This window comes from Gopherus evgoodei, chromosome 23 (genome assembly GCF_007399415.2).
Source record: "Gopherus evgoodei ecotype Sinaloan lineage chromosome 23, rGopEvg1_v1.p, whole genome shotgun sequence".
In the NCBI taxonomy this organism is placed as follows: domain Eukaryota; kingdom Metazoa; phylum Chordata; order Testudines; family Testudinidae; genus Gopherus; species Gopherus evgoodei.
In genome coordinates, this window is record NC_044344.1 from 13,077,740 (window position 1) to 13,100,368 (window position 22,629).

A 22,629-nucleotide genomic window follows, 5' to 3' on the forward strand; every position below is an offset into this window, starting at 1 on the left:
AGTTGGGGATTGGTCCTGCTTTGAGCAGGGGGTTGGACTAGATGACCTCCTGAGGTCCCTTCCAACCCTGATAGTCTATGATTCTGTAGTAAGACTGGTAGAGTGATCCAGGAGCACACATTTGTTACCAGCTTGGTGAAATCTAATTAGAGAACACACCACTAGTTTTCGGACAGTCTGACCTGAGATTGGCACACTAAGTTGTAAGCCATACAGTCTTACTTTGCCCCAATATTTTTCAGTGGGTTGCAGGTTCATTGACCATTTGCCTTGTAGAAGAAGTAAGGGGGAATGTGGAGATTCTGGCAGTTGGCTGGGGACACTTGGAGCTTTGGGGATCAGCAGGGAGTTCACACTTCAGTGCCATTGGTTCTGGCTGTCCTGCTGCAGATTCAGGCAGGGAGGTCTACAGCACTTACATGCCATTCACCTCTCTTCACAAACAAGGCAGAGAGTGACTCATTACTGGGTCCTAGAGCAAGTGCTGCAGGATCCCAGAATATCTGGCCCCTGGATATGTCCAGCAGCAGAGCTCTCATTGCAGCCCCAGAAGAGTCCATTCCAGTCCTCTGCTCTTCCTTAACATAAGACACTGCCCACTGACTGGGCTAAGCAGTTCTCCGGCTGCACAGTAAATACCACGAGCCTATCACAGAACTCATGGTACTTACAGTCCCAGAGCAGTGCTGGTCTCTGGCAAGGGCTACGGACAGAACTGCTCTCCAGCCCCCTGCAAGGCATCTCACCTCTGCTTTCAGCTGTTCACAGATAGCTGCATATTTAGTGATGTGGCAGTCCAGGCTGAGCACGTTACTCTTCAGCTGCAGGGTGGAAAGGCGGTGGGGAAGGAGGAGAGAGGGTTAAAGAAACAGAGGCAGAATAGCCCTGGCCCTGTGGAGGGAACTGAGAGGCCAGTGAGTCCTGTTGCTGAGTCCCAGTCCCTCTATGAGTTAGTTTAAGCAGAGCAGCTGGGATACCCGTGATGCAGTGAACACCACTAAGGGACAATTCTGAAGGGAGACGCTCCCTTTCATGGTCACTAATGCCCGTCCATGAAGTGACGCTTGGCTTTAGCCAATGCTCACATCTCCTCCAGACTGAGCTGCATTACCATCAGCAACTCCAGCTGTGCTTGTCCCCAGACCAGGCACAGATACGAGGACTGGATAGTTCAGAGATCTAAATGCATGTCTACTAGTGGGTTAACTGAACTAAGACCCCTTTAATTACCCAGAAGCACTATGGTAGGTTATGAAGCTCACGGAGCCAGCTTTTGCCCCCGCCCACTTGCCAACAGCCTCTCAACAGAGTGGCACTGTACAGAGAGAGGTCTGTACACAGATGTGCGGGACTCACCGACAGCTTGATCTCCTTGGCCCGATTGGCATACTTGAGCGTGTTGTAGGTGTCCTCATAGGCGAGTGCAGACGGGCTGATGGCAGCAATCATGATGGTCCGGCAGTTGCCCCCAAGAGAGTCCTTCAGCAGGCGTGTGAGCTTACTGTCCCTGTACGGGATGTGGGACTTCCTGCTCTGTTTGGAGAGATCAGGGGACTCAGCTCAGCTGTCAGGGATCTCCAAGAATCCTAGAATGCTAATATCCTAATGCTCAGACTCATTTCCATAAACCCAGGCGAGGAAGCACGTGCCTGAAGAGGCAGTTGGTCCAGCCGTTTTACCACAGTTAATGTCAGAGATTGTTCCTAATCCCATGAAGTCTTCCTGAGCTAGATGTGCCAATATCCTGCAGCAGAGAACTCCTTAGGCTTATCAGACAAGGAAATACCTTATGTCAAGTGTCCTTTTAACGCCCCCTGCTCTTCGGTGGTTTTCCGAGGAGGGTGTATCATGGAAGGGTGGATCAGGGACATTACCTTTGCATCAGCCAGGGCGTTGATGACATTAATCAGGGCCAGCAGTGAGCGGTTGATGTTGGCGCCCTCTCGAAGCCGCTCTCCCTTTGTGTTGGTGGTTGATGCTCGCTCCGAGCCTGCCAGGTCTATCAGGCTCATCTTGGCCACCTGCACATCCTGAGTGATGCCAACGACACGGTCCTGCTGCTTCACATAGATCTGCGAGGACAGGAAGAAAAGACAAAGGTAGTGAGGAAAGATAAGGCGAGGCCTCAAGACCTGCTCAGCCCAGTCAGCAGGCAATGTCTTATCGAAGGGGACAGCAGAGAACTGAATATGAACTCTCCTGGGGTCTGATAAGGTCACCACTCAAAGGATTCACTGCAGGACTAGCCGTTATCACAAGCAATGAAAGCAAGAGCATGTGTTTCCTCTCCACTCACTGATCTACGGTGCCATGTTGCCAAGCTACAGGTCAACTATCTTCCCCCTACTGAGGGTCTAGAGGAGAGAAAATGCTGCCTAATCTTCCCCACACTCAGTTCCAGGATCTCGCAGGCTATAAGGCCAACTTCGATTGGTCTCAGGTTGTGGGAGAACTTGTAATGGATACAGGATATGACAGGTTAGCATGTGTATGTCTGTATCAGTCTGCAAACTCCATCTGGATTGCAACTTGTACTGCACCTTTGCTTTTTCTTTTACCCTCCATCATATTGGGATGGGATATCTAGAAGGTATTAGCAGAGACCTTGCCCACTAGCGGTGGGTTAACAAGAGACCAATCAAAAGTCACTAACCTGGATGGTCTTCCATTCAAATGGAAGTGCCCTAGAATAATAAGCTGCCCTTTGGGTGGTGGGCTTATCAGGGGGACCAGTGCCCCCAGTCTGAACTGCAGATGGGCTGTAACCAAGCAATGACACACCGGACAAGGGATGTGAAGTTGACTGAGGGGGTGGGGGCACCTGACAGACAGTAGCGTAGCTAGGGGCGGAGCGGGGCAGCGGCCGCTCCCTCACTGAGCACAAATGGTGCCTTGTCAATTTCTTGGCGCCTTTGTACTCACCGAGGGAAGTGATTTAAAAAAAAAGCTGTCATCTGCTGCGGCGCTTTTATTTTACTCACCCGGCAGGGCTCCAGGTCTTCAGCAGCACTTAGGAGGCGGGACCTTCACTCGCTCTGCAGGTCTTCGGCGGCAGGTCCTTCAGAGTCTCCGAAGACACCCGGAGTGAGTGAAGGGCCTGCCGCCAAGGACTTGGAGTGCTGCTGGGTGAGTAAAAGCACTGCAGCGGGTGGTGCCTTTTTCTTTTATCGCTCCCCCTGTTCCCTCCACCTGGCTACGCCACTGCTGACAGATGGGACTGGAACTGTATAAAAGGACAAGTCCTGCTCTTACCAATGGCTCTCTGACTGACCAGAACAAGATAACAAGGCTGTGCAGGAGAAGAGGAGGGTCCTGGGACGCTGGAAGGACTGACCAACCCCCAAAGGGCTCTCAGAGAGGTGAGGATCCTGGAAGGAGGGTTTGATGTGCAGATGTTTGTTATATTCTGTAGATTTGTATCTATCTTGTGCTTTGCCTATCAGTGAAGAATGATTGGTTGAGAAATTCCTTTGCTGAGTCTGTGCGTCCCTTGTTTTAACTGTCATGTAGTCTCCAAAGGGTGAAATCACAATCCAGAGAGTCCATAGCTTCGGAGGAACTTTGGGAAACATGCATTTGCTACTGGGGAGGCCAGCAGTAGTTGGATTGCAGAATCGCGTATCTCAGGAAGGGGTGCTAGATAGAGGATCTGCATCCCGAAAGTGTGCCTGGAAGCCCAGACCTCGAGACAGTGACTAGACTCTGTCCAGACCCAAACACCCTAAGAGCGTGTGGGATCTAGTAGTTGCATCCTAAAAGCAACCTGGTGAGTGCCCACAAGGGGGAGCTCAGCCAGGGTTGCAAACACACAGCTTCTCCTTTCTCGGCCAGTTTCACCTCTGGCCCTGTGAGTGACTGAGTCATTGCCATTTGTTGGCTCATAAGAAATGAGATTTGTGGGGCTCTGACCCATTAATGGAGTTTATAGATACTTTATATACTAAAACTAGGTTAAAAAAAATTAGATAAGGTCATGAAGAACAGGTCCATCAATGCTTGTTAGCCAAGATGGTCAGGGACACAACTCCATGCTGAGTGTCCTTAAACCTCTGCCTGCTAGGAGCTGGGACTGGACAACAGGGGATGGATCACTTGATAAACTGCCCTGTTCTGATCAATCCCTCTGAAGCATCTGGCACCAGTTGAAAGACAGGATACTGGGCTAGGTGGATCACTGGTCTGACCCAGTATGACTGTTCTAACAAACTGAAGCCAACCCTGTTCTCAACTACTCTCTCCCTCTCATCCCCACACATACCTCAACTACTCTCCCTCCTCACCTCAGCAGCTCTCTCTCTCTCTGAGCAGTGGCTGTTCCAGTGGGCCAGCAGCCTTATATGTATTAAGGGAGAATATAGTAGTAGGAACATCCTACCCACTACCTGACAAGGATGGTGATCATGACTGTGAAATGCTCAGGGAGACTAGAGAGGCTACAAAGACAGAAAATGCAGTAAAAACAGGGGATTTCAACTATCTTGATATTAACTGGGTATGTCACTTCAGGAAGGGATTCAGAGATAAAACTTCTAGACACATAAAACAACTGCTTCTTGGAGCAGTTTGTCCTGGAACACACAATGGGAGAGATAAATCTTGATTTAGTCCTAAGTGGAGCACAGGATCTGGTCCAAGTGGTGGATATAGCTGAACCGCTCAACAATAGTGGTTTAATTTAATGTAATTCAATGTAACATCCTTATGGGATGAAAATGCCAAAGAAACCCACCACAGGAACTGCACAAAAATAAGGAAGCTAGTTAAATGGAAATTAAAAGGAACAGTCACAACTTGCATGCCTGCAAAGAGGATGGAGACTATTTGAAAGTACAATAATAGAGGTTCATATTAAATGTATATCCCAAATTAAAACCAAAAACAAACCAAAAAACAAACCAAAAAAACCCAGTAAGAGGACCAAAAATATGCCACTATGGCTTAAGAGCAGAGTAAAAGAGGTGGTTAGAGGCAAAAAGGCATCCTTTAAAAATTAGAAGTCAAATCCTAGTGCGGAAAACAGAAAGGAGCATAAACTCTGCCAGGTCAAGTATAATAGGGCAGGCCAAGAAATAATTTGAAGAGCAACTAGCTAATGACACAGAAAAAAAATTGCTGTTATTCTGTAAGTATATCAGAAGCAGGAAGCCTGCCAAACAGTCAGTACAGCCACTGAATGATCAAGGTGCTAAGGAAGACCAGGCTGTTGTGGAGAAACAAAAGCAATTTTATTGGTCTTCACTGCAAAGGAAGTGTGGGAGATTCCCTACACCCAAGCCATTCTTTTTAGGTGACAAATCTGAGGAATTGTCCCAGATTGAGGAGTCAATAGAGGTGATTTTGGAACAAATTGTGAAATTAAAGAGTAGAAAGTCACCAGGATCAGATGGTAGTCACCCAAGAGTTCTGAAGGAACTTAAATATGAAAGTGCAAAACTGCTAACTTTGGTATGTAACCTATCACTTAAATCAGACTCTGTACCAGATGACTGGAGAGTAGCTAATATGATGCTGATTTTTAAAAGAGGCTCCAGCAGCAATCCTGACAATTAAAGGCCACTAAATCTAACTTCAGGATGTGGACAAGAGTGACCAGTGGATAAAGTGTACTTGAATTTATAGAAAGCCTTTGACAAGGTCCCGCACAAAAGACTCTTAAGCAAACTAAGCAGTCCTGAGATAAGAGGGAAGGTCCTCTCATGGATCAATAATTGGTTAAAAGATAGGAAACAAAGGATAGGAATAAATGGCCAGTTTTCACAATAGAGAGAGGTAAATAGTGGGGGGCTCCCAAGGATCTGTGCTAGGAACTGTGCTGTTCAACATATTCATAAAAGCTTATGCTCCAATACGTCTGTTAGTCTATAAGGTGCCACAGGACTCTGTCGCTTTTTACAGATCCAGACTAACACTGCTACCCCTCTGATACTTGATATTAATAAATGATATGGAAAAAGGGGTGAACAGTGATGTGGCAAAATCTGAAGATGATGCACAATTACTCAAGGTAAATCCAAAGATGATTGTGAAGAGTTACAAAGATATTTCACTAAACTGTGTGACTGGGTGACAAAATGCCAAATGAAAATTCAGTGTTGATAACAACCAAGTAGTGCACCATTGATGAAAATAATCCCAACTATACATACAAAATGATGGGTTCTAAATTAACTGTTACCACTACTCAAGCAACAGATCTTGAAGTCATTGAGGATAGTTCTCTGAAAACATCTGCTCAACGTGCAGGGGCAGTCAAAAAAAGCGCACAGAATGTTAGGAAGCTTGGGAGAGGGACAGATAATACGACAGAAAATATCATAGTGTTGTTATATAAATCCATGGTATGCCCACGTCTTCAATACTGTGGGCAGTTCTGGTTGCCTCATCTCAAAAAAGATATCAGAATTGGAAAAGGTGCAGAGAAGAGCAACAAAAATGGTTAGGGGGATGGAACAGCTCCCATATTAGGAGAGATTAAAAGACCAGGACTGTTCAGTTTAGAAGATAGATAAATAAATAATGCCTGCATCTGTAATTTTCACTCCATGCATCTGAAGAAGTGGTGTTTTACCCACGAAAGCTTATGCCCAAATAAATCTGTTAGTCTTTAAGGTGCCACCGGACTTCTTGTTTTTTTGGATACAGACTAACATGACTACCCCCAATAGATAAATAAAGGGGGGCATTACAGAGGTCTATTGTCACAACCCAATGGCCTCCTCCCTCAAGGGGTCCCCTGGGGAAGGCAGATCAGCACTGTATGTTGCTAACACTGTTGCAAGCATTGCAGGGCATTTTGGAAAGGATCAAAGATGTGAGTAAGAGTGGAATGGAAAATTTCTTTGCAGGTCCGAGAGGCCAGAGGGGGAAGAAGGAAAAGAGCAAAGAATGGGTTAACTTGACACTTTAGCTAGCTCTGTGTAAAAATAAAACACTGGCCCCGGTCCAAGGTCATGGGCGCAACAAAAAATCTGCAGCTCTCTAGCTGTAAAAAGAGAAAAACAAAGCTGAGCAGGACTGCAAAAATAGCAGTAAAAACAGTTAAAGCAAATGAGATGGCAAAGGCCAACGGGAGGAAAACAAAGTCTTTGGAGCTGGGATGTTTTGGGAAGCCAAGGAGGCCACAGCGAGCCGGTTTGGACTGGCAGAAAAAGCACCAGAAATAGACGGCCCTTGACAAAAACACCCCCCAAAAAACCCAGGACTAAAAACCCCCCCGAGAGCCAAAGAAAGTCAGAGATCGCAGCGGACCCCGGACAACCTGTGCCCAGAACAGAATGCCCATCCATCCTTCCCCCTCTTCTTCTTACATTACACCCAGCTTGGCCAGCCTCGGGTAAAGTGCGCATGAGTATGAAAGTGGGTTAGGGCTTGGGGCACTAACGCTTTCTTCCTTCCACCCCTCACTCTCTGCTGTTATTTTATTAATAAAGCTTTAAAACTTAAACACTTAGTGTGTTTCGTCATCTCCTCCCCTAAAAATCCTGTGGCCTCAGCCTAATCACCTGACGTCTCAGGCAGATTGGTAACAAAATCTGTCACACTATATCATCATAAATGGTGTGGAGAAAGTGAAAAGGAAAGGGTTATTTACCCCTTCACATAACATGAGCACTAGGGGATCACCTGATAAAATTAACAGGCAACGGGTTTAAAACAAACAAAAGAAAGTACTTCTTCACACAATGCACAGTCAACTTGTGAAACTCATTGCTGTGGATGTTGTGAAGGCCAAAAGTATAACTGGGTTCAAAAAAGAATTAGATAAGTTCATGGAGGACAGGTCCATCAATGGTTATTAGCCACGATGGTCAGAGGCGCAACCCCATACTCTGGGTGTCCCTCAGCCTCCAACTGCCAGAAGCTGGGGCCGGACAACAGGGGATGGATGGATGACTAGATAATTTCCCTGTTCCATTCATCTCCTCTGACGTATCTGGCACTGGCCACTATCAGAGTCAAGAAACTGGGCTAGATGGACAGTTGGTTTGACCCAGTGTAGCCCTTCTTATGTTCTTAAGGAGCAGGACCAACAATCAGCCCGGCCGCCCTGCACAGAGCCACTCTGAGCCAGTTCCTCTCCTCCCACATTATTAGTTGCCAGCCTAAGTGAAAGGCCATCAGTAGGAGGAGGTGTGATGGGGTTGACTAGGCCCAGAGGCTCGGTGGTGGAGGCCACAGTGTCCTGCCAGGTAAGGAGCAGTGGAGAGGTCCTCCAAGCAGGCTAGAGCGAATCCTATAAAAAGGAGCTACAGCGCCAGAGACAGGGCAGTTGCTGCTTGGAGCTGGAGAAGAAAGGACTGCATGCCTGGCTGCCTGGAAGAGCATCAGGGTCACAGACAGCTCAGTGTGGGCAGGGACTGGGGAAGCAAGAGGCTCCTGGCTGGCTGCTAGGACTGAGCCTAAGCCAGTTTGCTAACAGGGCCTGGAGAAGCAATGAAGGAGCTCCTGACTGGCTGTGGGCACTGAGTAGGGACTGAGCCTGAGGAGGGCCACAGGAAGATAGTATCTCCAGGGAGGAAGCCCTGGGGATACAGCCCCATATCAGGGCTAGACTGGTTTAAAGACCACAGACACACCCAAACAGAGTGGTTGCTCGCAAGAGGTGGGTGCTGACTCTGTTACAGGACGGTTTTCCAGTGTGGCCAGCTGGGAGTCCAGGCCCTATCAACTAGATCTGCCTCCTGGCAAAGTGCCCTAACCTGGACTGGAACTGGCTAGTCGTTGTCCTAGGTGCAGCACAACAGCAGATTCAAGCTTGAAAATGCAGCTAATCCATCTGAGGAAAAATCATCCCAAACACCCAGGCTTTGTGTGGAGAGAAAACTTGGGAAACAGGAGTGGTGAGAGCTGGGCCGAATGACAGCAAGTTAGAGATAGGCCTGCAGTCAGAGAGATCATAGTCTCTTTGTACAGTCCTGGAGTTACTCATTTTTTCCATTCTGGGCACAACACTATGAAGAGAAATTGGAAGGTTTTCAGAGACGAGTGGCAAGTGATTGTAGGCTGCAGGGACTGATTTCCAAGGAAAGATTGAGAGCCCAGTAGGTAAAGTGTGTCTAAGTGTCTAAGGGAAGGTGGGGAGAAAAACCTGCAAATAGGCCACCAAAGGAGGCTAGTTGTTCATTGCAATACACAGGGGTACAGGGATAAAACAAAACAAAACAAAACAAGGGAACATTTAGGGCAAGAAAAGCATCTTGACAGTGAAATCTAGTAGAGAATGGAAGAATCTCCCAAGGGAATGGGGGGAAGGTGAAGTCCCAGAACTTGGGACATTTAAAACGACACTGGACGCACTGCAGGAGAACCCTACCCTGGCAGGACAGAGACTAAGTGGATGACCCAGTATGTCAGCTCTAGTTGCAAGAAGAAACCAATGGTCCAGCCCAGGATCCTGTCTGATAGTAGCTATTGCCAGATTCTTCAGAGGAAGACATGATCCTCCTACTTAACATACTGAACAGAAGTAGTAACTGGAGACCCTGCATTCCAAGACTGCAGGAGCTTTCTTCCTGTTTCTTCATTTGGCTCAACTTAGGCACGGATGCCTGAAGATAAGAATCCTGATAGATGTTGCTGCTGCCACTTGCCTGGAAGACCGCGTGTGAGCGTGAGGAAGTAGCATTGGCATCTGTGGGGTGCTGTGTGCGGTTTCTGTTCCCACTTGCCAGCATCTCCAGGAGCTGCTCTGCTGATTTTGGCTGGAAAGAAACACAGAGAGAAGAGTTAGTACCATACAGTGCTTCAAACGGGAGGTCTTTGCAGCTCTCACCCATATGGGGAAGCTATGCCTTCCCCCTCCCAAAGGTTTGTAAGCACATCAACCAATGCACCAATAGGTGCATACAAACCTTTGTGGGGAAGGTGAGCATAGGGCTGAGAAAAGATGCCACATTAATCTCCCTTGAGATTGATGCCATTTATCCAAAGAATGGGTACAGTATGGGCAAAAGCAGGACAAGCTTCCCCCATGGGGATTGGTCCTGCTCTGAGCAGGGGGTTGGACTAGATGACCTCCTGAGGTCCCTTCCAACCCTGATACTCTATGCTACTCTGCCAAGGTGCCTCAGCTCTCACCTTGAGGGATCATCTCTGTGACGGTGCAGACTCTCCAGGGCTCATTCAATCGCTGGCACTCTCATCAGAGTGCCAACGAGCAGGTCAGTTGTGATACAGATTACTGTCCACTGGAACTAGACTCAGACCAATCACATTTCACACACAACTGCCATCAGATGGCAATGGTAGCCAATTACTCTTCAGCTGAGCTAGGGCCAAACACATGTCCTGTGTGAATGGGACTCCATATCCCATTATGGGTCTCCTGAACCAAGTGTCTTAGCTTGTCGCTGGGAGCCAAGAACTTCTTGGTGCCAACTGGCAGAGGTACAGGTAACACAAGAGTTACAGCAGGAATTCCCAAACTTGGTTCACGGTTTGTTCAGGGTAAGCCCCTGGGGGGCTGCGAGATGCTTTGTTTACCTGAGCATCTGCTGGTACGGTCACTCGCAGCTCCCAATGGCCACAGTTCACTGTTCCCGGCCAATGGGAGCTGTGGGAAGCAGTGCAGGCCACGCCACCACTTCCCTCAGCTCCCATTGGCAGGAAACAATGAACTGCAGCCATTGGGAGCTGTGAGCGGCCCTACCTGCAGATGCTCAGGTAAACAAAGTGTCTGGCAGCCCACCAAGGGCTTACTCTGAACAAGCCACGAACCAAGTTTGGGAACCCGTAGGGGTGGTATCTGCATACCAGTTTGCCAAAGGGTGTCATGCAAGGTCTCTGCTGAATCCTGCCTTTCTCACAGCCACTGTGAAGTGAATGTATGGCTAATCAGTATAGAGTTATGTAAATATGCTGAACATAATGTTCTTAAAGTGTTTGACTTGGGGCTGGTCACCAGATGAGAAACAGGTTTCTTTCAGGCCAGAGATATTTATCTTTCAGTCTATGTGCACACTGAGTATTGCGTACTTCACAATGAAACGCTAATGAAGGGATTGCAGAGGCTCTAGGGGAGATTAGACAGGAAAACACAAGCATCATGAGTTATCCTATTTCCAAGTACAGGCAATGGATTTTTGGGACTATAACTGTAGGTATAGAGACCCAATGTGCATCTTTCACCTAGGAAGTAAGCTGCCTGTGTGCTTGTTTCGCAAATAGAAGACAACTGCCAAACCTGGCTGAAGGACACTGGAAGGGTTCTGGGGGAGCTTTTGCTCTGTATGACATAACAATGTCCTATTTGTTAAGCTTAGGCTCCAGTACATGTGCTACGATTTTATTTTGTACGTATGCCTTTGTCTCCAATATCTGTGCTTGCTTTCATTTGAATTTCTGTTCTTTATTAGTAAGTAAACTTTACCTAAGAACAGCCATTCTGCATTAGACCAATGGACCATCAAAGCCCAGTATCCTGCCTTTTGACAACGGCCAATGCCAAATGCTTGAGGGAATAAACAGAACAGGGCAATTTCAAGTGATCCATTCCCTGTCCAGTCCCAGCTTCTATCATTTGGAGGTTTAGGAACACCTGGAGCATGGGGCTGCATCCCTGACCATCTTGGCTAACAGCCAACCTATCCCTCATGATCCCTATCCTAATTCTTTTTTGAACTGTTGTTATATTTTTGGCCTTGACAACATCCACAGCAACAAGTTCCATAGGTTGACTGTGGGTTGTGTGAATTATTTCCTTATGCTTGTTTTAAACCTGCTGCCTTAATTTCACTGGGTGACACCTACTTGTTGGGTTATGTAAAGGGGTAAAGAACACTTCCCTGTTCACTTTCTTCATACCATTCATGATTTTATTGACCTCTATTATACTTCCTCTGTCCCCCTTAGTCATTCATCATCTTAAATTAATGGCCCCAGTCTTTCACCTCTCCTCCTATGGAAGTTGTTTCATACCCTTAAACATTTTTGTTGCTCTTCTCGGTACCTTTTCCAATTCTAATATATTTTTTTGAGATGTGGCAACCAGACCTGCACACAGTATTCAAGGAAGAGGTGTACAATGGATTTATAGGTTTCAGAGTAGCAGCTGTGTTAGTATGTATCCGCATAAAGCACAGGAGTATTTGTGGCACCTTAGAGACTAACAAATTTATATGAGCATAAGCTTTCGTGGGCTACAGCCCACTTCATCGGATGCATAGAATGGAACATACAGTGAGGAGATATATATACACATACAGAGAACATGAAAAGGTGGGAGTTGCCCTGCCAACTCTAAGAGGCTAATTAATTAAGATGAGCTATTAACAGCAGGAGAAAAAAAACTTTTGTAGTGATAATCAAGATAGCCCATTTCAGACAGTTTGACAAGAAGGTGTGAGGATACTTAACATGGGGAAATAGATTCAATGTGTGTAATGGCTCAGCCATTCCCAGTCCCTATTTAAGCCTAAATTGATGGTATCTAGTTTGCATATTAATTCAAGTTCAGCAGTTTCTCGTTGGAGTCTGTTTTTGAAGCTTTTCTGCTTGCCGTGGATTTATAGGGTGGCATTATATTTTCTGCTTTATCATCTATCCCTTTCCTCATGGTTTCTAACACTGTTTTAGCTTTTTTGACAGCCAATCAACATTTAGCAAGGAATTCTCCACAACGATTCTAAGATCTCTTTCTTGAATGGTAACAGCTAATTTAAACCCCATCGTTTTGTATGTATAGTTGGGATTATTTTTTTCCAATGTGCATTGCTTTGCACTTAAACATTGAATTTCATCTGCCATTTTGTTGCCTAGTCACCCAGTTTTGCGAGATCCCTTTAACTCCTCACAGTCTGCTTTGGACTTAACTATTGAAAATTTTGTTTTGTCTGCGTACTTTGCCATGTCATTATTCACTTCCTTTTCCAATAGCTTCTAAATATGTTGAACAGCACTTGTCCCAGTACAGACCCCACTGTTCCCCTCCCTGCAGTGTGAAAACTGACCTACTCTTATTCTTATCCTTTGTCTCCTATTTTTTAAGCAATTATTGGTCCATGAGAGGTGTGACAAAGTGGGACTGTTCTTAATGTTTCCCCTGAATACTGTGTGGGTGCCTCAGTTTCTCTGTTGCCTAGCAACTAATGGCCTGGCCCTTCCCCCCTGCAAGGGGATTGCTCAAGGTGTGGCAGAACAAAGAGGTCAGGTGACCTCCTGGCCCAGGAAAGGAACTCAGCAGAGAAGGAGGGGCTGGAGGGGGTTTCAGTTTGAAGCTGGCTGGGGATGGGGAGTGAGGGCAGACGGGGGTGTCTGGCTCGCTGGGCCCCAGAATGGACCCGGCTGAGGGGTCTGGTTCTCTGTATCTACAAGCTCTGTTTTAGACCGTGTTCCTGTCATCTAATAAACCTGTTTTACTGGCTGGCTGAGAGTCACATCTGACTGCGAAGTGGGGGTGCAGGATCCTCTGGCTTCCCTAGGACCCCGCCTGGGCGGACTCGCTGGGGGAAGCGCACGGAGAGGCAGAGGATGCTCCAACGAGAGACTCAGGAGATGAAGCCATGTGAGCTTCTTGCCCTGAAGACAGTCTGCCACAAGGGAGAGGAGGCTCCCCAAAGTCCTGATTGGCTTGGTGGGGAGCAGTTCCAGAGCATCGCCCGGGAACTCCGTGACAAGAGGACCTTCCCTCTTATCCCAGCACTGCTTAGTTTGCCTAAGAGCCTTTGGTGCAGGACCTTGTCAAAGGCTTTCTGAAAGTTCACATACACTTTATCCACTGGATCACCCTGGTCCACATGCTTGACGACACACTCAAACAATTCAAGTAGATTGGTGAGGTATTGTTTCCCTTTACACAAGCCGTGTTGACTTTTGCCCAAGTGTTCATCTACATATCATTTTGTTCTTTACTATAGTTTCAACCAATTTTCCTGGTACTGAAGTCAGGCTTACCAGCTTGTCGTTACCAGGATCACCATTGGAGACATTTTTAAAAATCAGCGTTACATTAGCTACCTTCCAGTCATCTGGTACAGAGGCTGATTTAAGTGATAAGTTACATACCACTTAGTCATTCTGCAATTTCATATTTAAGTTCCTTCAGAACTCTTAGATGAATATCTGATGCTCTCTGAGTCCTGGTCACTTATCAATTCAATTTGTTACAAAACCTCTTTCTACTGACACCTCAATTTGGGACAGTTCTTCAGTTTAGTCACCTAAAATGAATGGCTTGGGCCTCCCTCACATCCTCTGCAGTGAAAACTGATGCAAAGAATTCATTTCGCTTCTCCACAATGGCCTTGTCTTCCTTGAGGGCTTTCTGTAGCAGCTAGATCGTACAGTGGCAGGCTTCCAGGATATTTAATTTTGTCTTAATCTTAGTTTTTGTGCCTTTAGCTCTTCAAATTCGTTCTTTGCCTGCCTAATTATACCTTTACATTCGACTTGCCAGATGTTATGCTCCTATCTTCCTCACTAGGATTCAATTTCCAATTTTTAAAGGATGCCTTTTTGCTTGTAAAACCTCCTTTACTTTGATTAGCCATGGTGATTTTTTTTGGTTCTCTTACTGTGCGTTTTTTTTTTTAATTATTATTATTTGAGGGTATACATTTAGTTTGAGCCTCTGTGTTTTTAAACAGTCTCTATGCAGTTTGTAGGCACTTCACCCTTGTAACTATTCCTTCTAATTTCCATATAATTAACCTCTTAAATTTTTGTGTAGTTTCTCTTTTTGAAGTTAAATGTTACTGTGGTGCATTTCTTTGGCATTCTCCCCATCTCTACCCCACTCCCCCCATGTTAAATGTAATTACATTATTGTCATTGTTACTGAGCAGTTCAGCTATAGTCACCTTTTGGATCAAATCCTGTGATCTACTTAGGACTAAGTCAAGAATTGCCTCCCCTTGTGGGTTCCAGAACTAGCTGCTCCAAGAAGCAGTTATTTATGGTGTCTTGAAATGTTCTCTCTAGATCCTGTCCTGAAGAGATATACCCAGTCAATGAGAGAATCGTTGAAATTGTGTTTTCTGCGTTTGTAGCCTCTAATCTACCTGAGCATTTCACAATCACTAGGTGCCTGGTAGGATATTCCTACTGCTATGCTTTTTTTGTTCAAGCATGGAATTTCTATCCATAGAGATTCTATGGTACAGGTTGATTTATTTAAAATGTTTACTTTGACTATGTCTTCTGTCAGATATAGCACCACTCCCACACCAGTATGACCTACTCTGTCATTCCTGTATACTTTGTACCCAGGTATTACCTTGGGCCATTGATGATTCTCATTCCACCAACTTTCCACACTGCCTATTACATTCATATCCTCATTTAACATCAGGCACTCTAGTTCACCCAGCCGAGTGCTGTGTCACCAGTAAGCTGTGCTATGCAGGTCTTTTGGGAACAGGGATTTGTCCAGGACTTCTCCAGGAACACACACTGAGGATTTGGGGGCTGATGCGTGCCTATCACTAACTTCTAAAGAGCGAGTGGGGCCTGTGGAGGCCTGGAAGGTGGTGTCGGCGAACTGACCCATGCCAGGAACAATCAAGACTTCCTCACACTGTTGGTGGGTGGTAGCGAGATATCTCACAACCCTGGCTATCCCCAGGAAGCATGGTAGAGCCACAGTCACCAGCTCTTCAGGAACAGTGGGAAGGGCTCAAGCAATGTAACATGTCCTCTGCTATTTTTCCTTTACTGAAACCCAGTTAGACCTGTAGCTGTGCCTAGTCCATGCACTCTGTTCTTGTAGGGAGTCCTTATACATACCTGATGGAAGGAGAGACCCTGTACCACTACCCCTTTCTCTGGGTCCTCTCGGATTGCTAGAGGGCCTTTCGGCTCCAGGAGGTCATGAATCTGCTCATTGTACACCTAGAACAAGGAATCAAGAGTAAACATCCTAAACAGCGACCCTAGAAAGCTGGGTGCAGGAGGCCAGAGGAATGTCTTTGCATGGAGGGAGATAGACAGTATCATAGATTACAACAGGAGCGAAGAGAGTGGACTTCAAACAGGTCAGACAAGTTCTTCCTAGGGAGGAAGGGCTAATTCTCTGGAAAGGCTTTACAAAAGTTCCATCAAGGAAAAGTGCTGCAGCACCACAGATGCAAGCACCTATTTCTAAGGACAGCTTTAGACCGTTTCAAGGACTTTATCCCACGTCACTGCAATTGCCCTTCTAAGGGCCCTTTTCATCCAGGAATCTCATAGTGCTTCACAAATACGAAGCCTCACAAACCGCACACCCCTTAATCATCCTTGCGAGCAGGGAAGTGTTGCCATATTACAGAGGCCCAGAGAAGTGAATCAGCGTATTCAAGTTCACATAAGCAGTTGTAGAGCTGGGGACAAAACCCTGTTTACCGGTCACCTGAGAGTCCAGACTGGGGATTTTAGATAGACTCTGCTCCAACAAAGAAGCTGGGTGTAGACACAATACCCTGTATTGGACTCAGTAACAGCCTAGGAGAAGGGACTACACAAGTGAAAATTTCCCTCCCTAATGGTTAAGGCAAGCACAGGAGAGTCACTGTCGACTGTTTGTGGAGCAGTGAGAGGATGCCAAAAAGTAAGTGGGAAAAATGGAGACAGAACTTCTTTCCAGCCCCAGGAACACCTGGACTAGTCAGTGGCATCGTGCTATGGAATCTCAGCAGCTTGCTGGCACCATACTGAACCTGAGGGGATAGAGCCATGTAATCCTAACTACCGCACCCTGAGACTCCTTCTGTAAGGTGGTAGCGGATGGAAGGGGTAAATGTCAGACACCCGAGTACCTCCTGGTAGGAGATGAGCACCTCGCAGCTTTTCTCCTCCATCCTTGCCTCAATCCTCTTATAAAGCTCCACCATGGTGAGGTACATGATGCCTGGACTCTTCTCAGAGCCCAGCATGGTATAGGTTTTTCCTGCACCTGTTGCACCATAGGCGAACACTGGAAAGAGAAAGACAAAACACACTAAAAATTCAAAGGCCAGAAAAACCCACTATAATCTAATCTGTCCTCCTATATATAGGCCAGAGAATTTCACCCAATAATTCCTACAACCCCCTCTGGGGTTGAGCCAGGATCTATATTTTATAAAAGAAGGATGCTTCTCTTGATTTAGATTTCAAGTTACAGAGAATGAGCCTCACCCCTAGATAAATTATTCCAATGGTTAATTACTCTCATTGTTGGAAATTTGCACCAATTATCTACTCTGGTTTATGTAGCTTCAGCTTCCAGCCACTGGATTTCATTATGCTTTGTGTCTGCTAGATTAAAGAGCCATGTAATATCAGAAATCTGCTCCCCATCCCATTTAGATACGTATAGACATGATCAAGTCATCTCTAACATTTTCTTTAATAAACTCATGAGACTGAACTTCTAAAATCTTTTACTATAAGGCAAATTTTCCAGACCTTGACTCATTCCTGTAGCTCATCTCCGAGCCCTTTGCAATTTTTCAACATCCTTTTAAAAGCGTTGACCTCCAAACAGGACATTGTATTCTAGTGATTTCAGTCTCTCCCCATTAACAATACTTCATACTTCTACAGCATCAAAAATATTTTGCACAAGAAGGGCATGTTAAGAGAGCCAGTTGCAGGTCTGTGCTCATAACGCACCCCAAAGAGAGCCAGGAATAGAACCTAGGAGTTCTGATGCCCAGTCTCATGCTCTAACCACTCCCTTCTGTTTTCAGTTCCTTATTACTGCACCAGCATGGCTGACTTGCAGAACTGCATTAATGTCTTTATATCAAAGGGGAGCTCCGCGTTTGGTGGGTCCCACAGAAAATGTGGTAGCAAACCGGACAATTGCCTGGGGCTCCACAGCACAGGGCCCCACGTCGAAGCGGCCTCCATGAAGCTAAGGTGCTCAGCTTCTGCTTCAGCCTCTGCATGGTGGGGCTCAGGGCCCTAGGCTTCAGCCCTGCATGGCAGGTCTTAGGCTTTCTGCCACGGGCCCCAGCGAGTCTAACACTGGCCCTGCTTGGTGGACCCCCTGAAACCCGCTCGCAGCCCCTCAGGGGGCCACGGACCCCTGGTTGAGAACCACTGGTCTACAGGAATACAGGACTGACCAGGCCTGATCCCCTTTGAGCCAGTCCCATCTCAAGCGAAGTTATTAAAGTTTAATTGTGTGGATCAAACAGTGGGAAGGTGGCTCTGTTGGGGGAAATCAAATGAATGAAAGAGACTGGAAGAGCCTTTCTACATGCAGCAGCTCCCTGCAAATTACAGTGCTGGATGTGATAAAAATTCCCCTTATACACACTGCAGGCAGTCGGCTCAGGCCCTGAGCAATGGTATTTGCATACTTATCCCTGCAATGTGTTCAGTTAACTCTGTATGATGAAGCCAAATAAAATGCCACAGCAGGGCTCCTTACCAGAGCAGTTGTACCCATTCAGCACCCCATCCAGGAGCTCCTTAGTTGTGTGCTGGAATACTTCCTCCTGTGTAGCACTCTCACCAAACACTTGGTCAAACACAAACTTCAGGTCCTTGCCCCTGCGCTTGGGGGCATCATGTCCCCGGAAGCCAGTAAAAACTCCCGAAAGACATGGTTCCTCAGGGTCAAACACCAACATGCTGTCATCAATCACCTGCACCACAGCATGTCGACTCCCTTCCTGCTCCTGCTGAGTCTGGGGCCGTACCCGCACCACCACTGCCACATTGCCCTCTTCTGTGGGCAGGACTGACACCATGATTGCAGAGCAGCTTCAGTCAGTGCTGCGTCCAAAGAGGGAACGAAAGCCACAGTCAGAAGCTGGACACTGAACGCCCATCACTGATCACTGGATTCACACCTTTTCAACAATCCAGAGGGGTTGGCAAGATGAATGGATCCGAATTAGCAACCACTTAGGGAACTAACTCTCTCTTCTCAGGGCAATAGACCTCTTTGTTTAAGAATACTGGTCTGCTGTTTGCCATATGTTCTTGTCTATCAACCTATTTGCCTCTCACACACTGTGTAATGCTCTAAATGCCAGATTTACAGACTGGAGACTAAAGCCTATGTATCTACAGACGTACAACATGGGAACCTTGCCTCCCCCTACCACCTCAAGCCTCCCATCACCACCACCGGTGCTCAACCACCTCCGGGAGAAAAGGACTTCAGTCCTTGGTCTTTCTGCTGTGACTATTGATAAAAAGGCAGTTAGCACTGCCAATTGAAGTGACGTTTTGTTTACAGGGTCACCTGTCCAAACACTGGACTGACATCTGCCCAATTCATTTCATATAAGAACAACCATACTTGGTCAGACCAATGGTCCATCTATCCGGTCTTCCAGCAGTGGCTGGTGCCAGATGCTTCAGAGGAAATGAACAGAACAGGGCAATTATCAAGGTGATACATCCTGTTGTCCAGTCCCAGCTTCTGGCAGTCAATAGCCATTGACCTATCCTTCATGAACTTATTCCTTTTTTGAACAATGAGTTCCACAGGATAACTGTGCATTGTGTTGAAAAAAATGCTCTCTTTTGTTTGTTTTAAACCTGCTGCCTATTAATTTTAATCAGGAAACTTCTGTTGTGTTATGTGAAAGGGTAAATATTACAGCTGTTAAGCAGCTAAAAAAGTTAATCATTGTTTAACAGCACAATTAATCATAAGAATACCATTTATTGAAATATTTTGGACTTTTTCTACATTTTCAAATATATGATTTCAATTACAACACAGAATACAAAGTGTACAGTGCTCACTTTATATTATTACAAATATTTGCACTGTAAAAACAAAACAGTATTTTTCAATTCACCTTAGCACTGTCGTGCAATCTTTTTATTATGAAAGTTGAACTTACAAATTCAGAATTCTGTACAAAAAATAACTGCATTCAAAAACAAAATAACATAAAGCTTTAGAGCCTACAAGTCCAATCAGTCCCACTTCTTCTTCAGCCAATCGCCCAGACAAACAAGTTTGTTTACATTTACAGGAGATAACGCTGCCGGCTTCTTGTTTACAATGTCATCTGAAAATGAGAACAGGTGTTTGCATGGCACTGTTGTAGCTGGCATTGCAAGATATTTACATGCCAGATGCGCTGAAGATTCATATACACCTTAATGCTTCAACCTACATTCTAGAGGACATGCGTCCATGCTGATGACAGGTTCTGCTCGATAATGAACCAAAGCAGTGTGGACAGACACATGTTAATTTTCATCATCTGAATCAGATGCCACCAGAAGAAGGTTGATTTCTTTTTTGGTGGTTTGGGTTCTGTAGTTTCCGCATCAGAATGTTGCTCTTTTAAGACTTTGGAAAGCATGCTCCACACCTCAACCCTCTCAGATTTTGGAAGGCACTTCAGATGCTTAAATCTTGGGTCGAGTGCTGTAGCTATCTATAGAAATCTCACATTAGAACCGTCTTTGCATTTTGTCAAATCTGCAGTGAAAGTGTTCTTAAAATGAAAACGTGCTGGGTCATCATCTGAGACTGCTCTAACATGAAATATGTGGCAGAAATGGGTAAAAAAGAGCAGAAGATATACAATTCTCCTCCAAGGAGTTCAGTCAAATTTAATTAACACTTTTTTTTTTTTAAACGAGCATCATCAGCATGGAAGCATGTCCTCAGGAATGATGGCCAAAGAATGAAAAGGCATATGAATCTTTAGCGTATTTGGCATGGAAATATCTTGCAATGCCAGCTACAACAGTGACATGTGAATGCCTGTTCTCACTTTCAGGTGACATTTTAATTAAGAAGTGGGCAGCATTATCTGCTGTAAATGTAAACAAACTTGTTTCTCTTGGCAACTGGCTGAACAAGAAATAGAACTAGAGTGGACTTGTAGGATCTACAGTTGTAATTGTTTTGTTTTTGAGTGCAGTTATGTAACAAAAAAAAAACACTACATTTGTATATTGCACTTTCATGATAAAGAGAGCAAAGAGTCCTGTGGCACCGTATAGACTAATGGACATTTAGGAGCATGAGCTTTCGTGGGTGAATACCCACTTCATTGGATGCCTCCAGATGCATTCACCCGCGAAAGCTCATGCTCCAAAACGTCTGTTAGTCTATAAGCTGCCACAGGATTCTTTGCTGCTTTTACAGATCCAGACTAACACGGCTACCCCTCTGATGCATGATAAAGAGATTGCTCTACAGTACTTGTATGAGGTGAATTGAAAAATACCATCTTTTGTTTATCATTTTTATAGAGCAAATATTTGTAATAAAAAAATTAAAAAGGGAGCGCTGTACACCGTATTTTGTGCTGTAGTTGAAATAGATACATTTGAATATGTAGAAAAACTTCCAAAAATATTTAAATTTCAATTGGCATTCTATTAACAGGGCAATTAATTTTTTTTTAAATTGTGATTAACGTTTTGAGTTAACTGTGATTAATCAACAGCCCTGGTAAATATTCTCCACGATTCACACACCCTCCCAGAGCCCTCACACCCTGCCACCTCAATTTTGTGAGCATTCATGGCCCGTCATACAATTTCCACACCCAAATATGGCCCTCAGGCCAAAAAGTTTGCCCACCCCTGATCTGGAGGTGAAAGGTCATCTATCCTCCTCTTGTACTTATTAGTGTCAGGAGACCGGAGAAGGGGGTCATGGAAAATCCCTTCTGATCCCTATTAGCTTCTCCCCAGACATGTTCCAGATCAGCACAGCCCTTTATTTGGGGCATGCACAGCCCGATTGTCAGAGCTGTGCCACCCCCGCAGACCCTCCTAATGTCGCAGGGAGTTGCGGGCATTACCCAGTGGGGCAGGGAGAACGGGACACACTAACGTGCCCAACGCGCCCGCCCCAGCAGCGCTGTGGACGCCAGGGGGCAGGTACCCCCCTTCTACAGAAGAAAGTGAAAAGCCAACAGCGATGAACTTTTAATGACCTTCCAAACAAGCCCCCGCCCCCCCCGGCTCGGCAACCTCCTGAGCGCGTGACCGTTCCGCGGCGCCGCTGGAAGCTCGCGCCCACGTGGTTGGTTATTTCAGACCTGCTCCCCGCGTTCACGCGGATTTCTTCAGGGAACGAGGCGGGTGAGGGAGAACCTGGGGCAGCGCGCGCGGAGGAGACCGGCCGGGCGCGCCCCGCGGCGGGACAGGCGCCTACAAAGGGGCTGGAAGTGGGGGCGCCGCCGCCCGGCCCGGCCCGGATCCCAGCCCCGCACTGGCCCTGGGCCCAGCCGCGGAGGCGCCGAGTGACAGCGGGGCGGGGCGGGACCCGGGGGCCCGCGGCTCTTACCGTGGAACGGGGCCCTACCTCCCGCGCGACCAGCCACTTCCGCCTGCCGCCTTTCAAATCACCCGGCAACGCCCGGCCGCTCTCCCCATTGGCGGCCAGCCTTCTTCTGATTGGCTCCGCGCCGCCAGGGGGCGGAGCCCGTTCTGTCACACACCCAATAGGCGTGTCCTCAGGCGGAGGTTGGGGTCGCAGGGCACGCCGGGAGTTGTAGTTCTTTGAGGACTGGCCCCTTGGGGGTGGAGGCGCGGGGTCCCGCTCCAAGAGGGCGCCCCGGGCTGCAGGTCACTGGTCAGGTCCCCTCAGCAGGACGGACGGGTCCCATTGTCAGCTCAGCCACGGCTGCTATGCGGTGATGTTGGGCATGGCCCAACTTGGGGCCTCAGTTTCCCCACCCGCCACATGGTAGTGCTGAGCCCCTGTGCTTAGCTAGATATTCCTGGGTTTTA

General features: G+C 46.6%; 1 protein-coding gene across 3 annotated transcripts in view; it reads right to left on the reverse strand.

Annotated features, from left to right (window-relative positions):
* The window catches only part of KIF18B (kinesin family member 18B), a 32,901-nt gene extending 10,694 nt beyond the window's left edge, over nucleotides 1–22,207 (reverse strand). The window contains exons 1-8 of one of the 3 annotated variants that reach the window (XM_030541684.1): nucleotides 22,184–22,207; nucleotides 18,335–18,681; nucleotides 16,731–16,888; nucleotides 15,721–15,825; nucleotides 9,591–9,701; nucleotides 1,875–2,072; nucleotides 1,357–1,533; nucleotides 747–821 (exon numbers count right to left, since the gene is read on the reverse strand). In XM_030541684.1, the coding sequence (XP_030397544.1) occupies nucleotides 747–821; nucleotides 1,357–1,533; nucleotides 1,875–2,072; nucleotides 9,591–9,701; nucleotides 15,721–15,825; nucleotides 16,731–16,888; nucleotides 18,335–18,656 (1,146 nt within the window). In that variant the 5' untranslated portion in view covers nucleotides 18,657–18,681; nucleotides 22,184–22,207. Of the gene's footprint in view, nucleotides 1–746; nucleotides 822–1,356; nucleotides 1,534–1,874; nucleotides 2,073–9,590; nucleotides 9,702–15,720; nucleotides 15,826–16,730; nucleotides 16,889–18,334; nucleotides 18,760–22,183 lie in introns of those variants that run through there. The other 2 variants (XM_030541685.1, XM_030541683.1) reach the window with 2 other exon arrangements.
* Nucleotides 22,208–22,629: the final 422 nt, after the last annotated feature.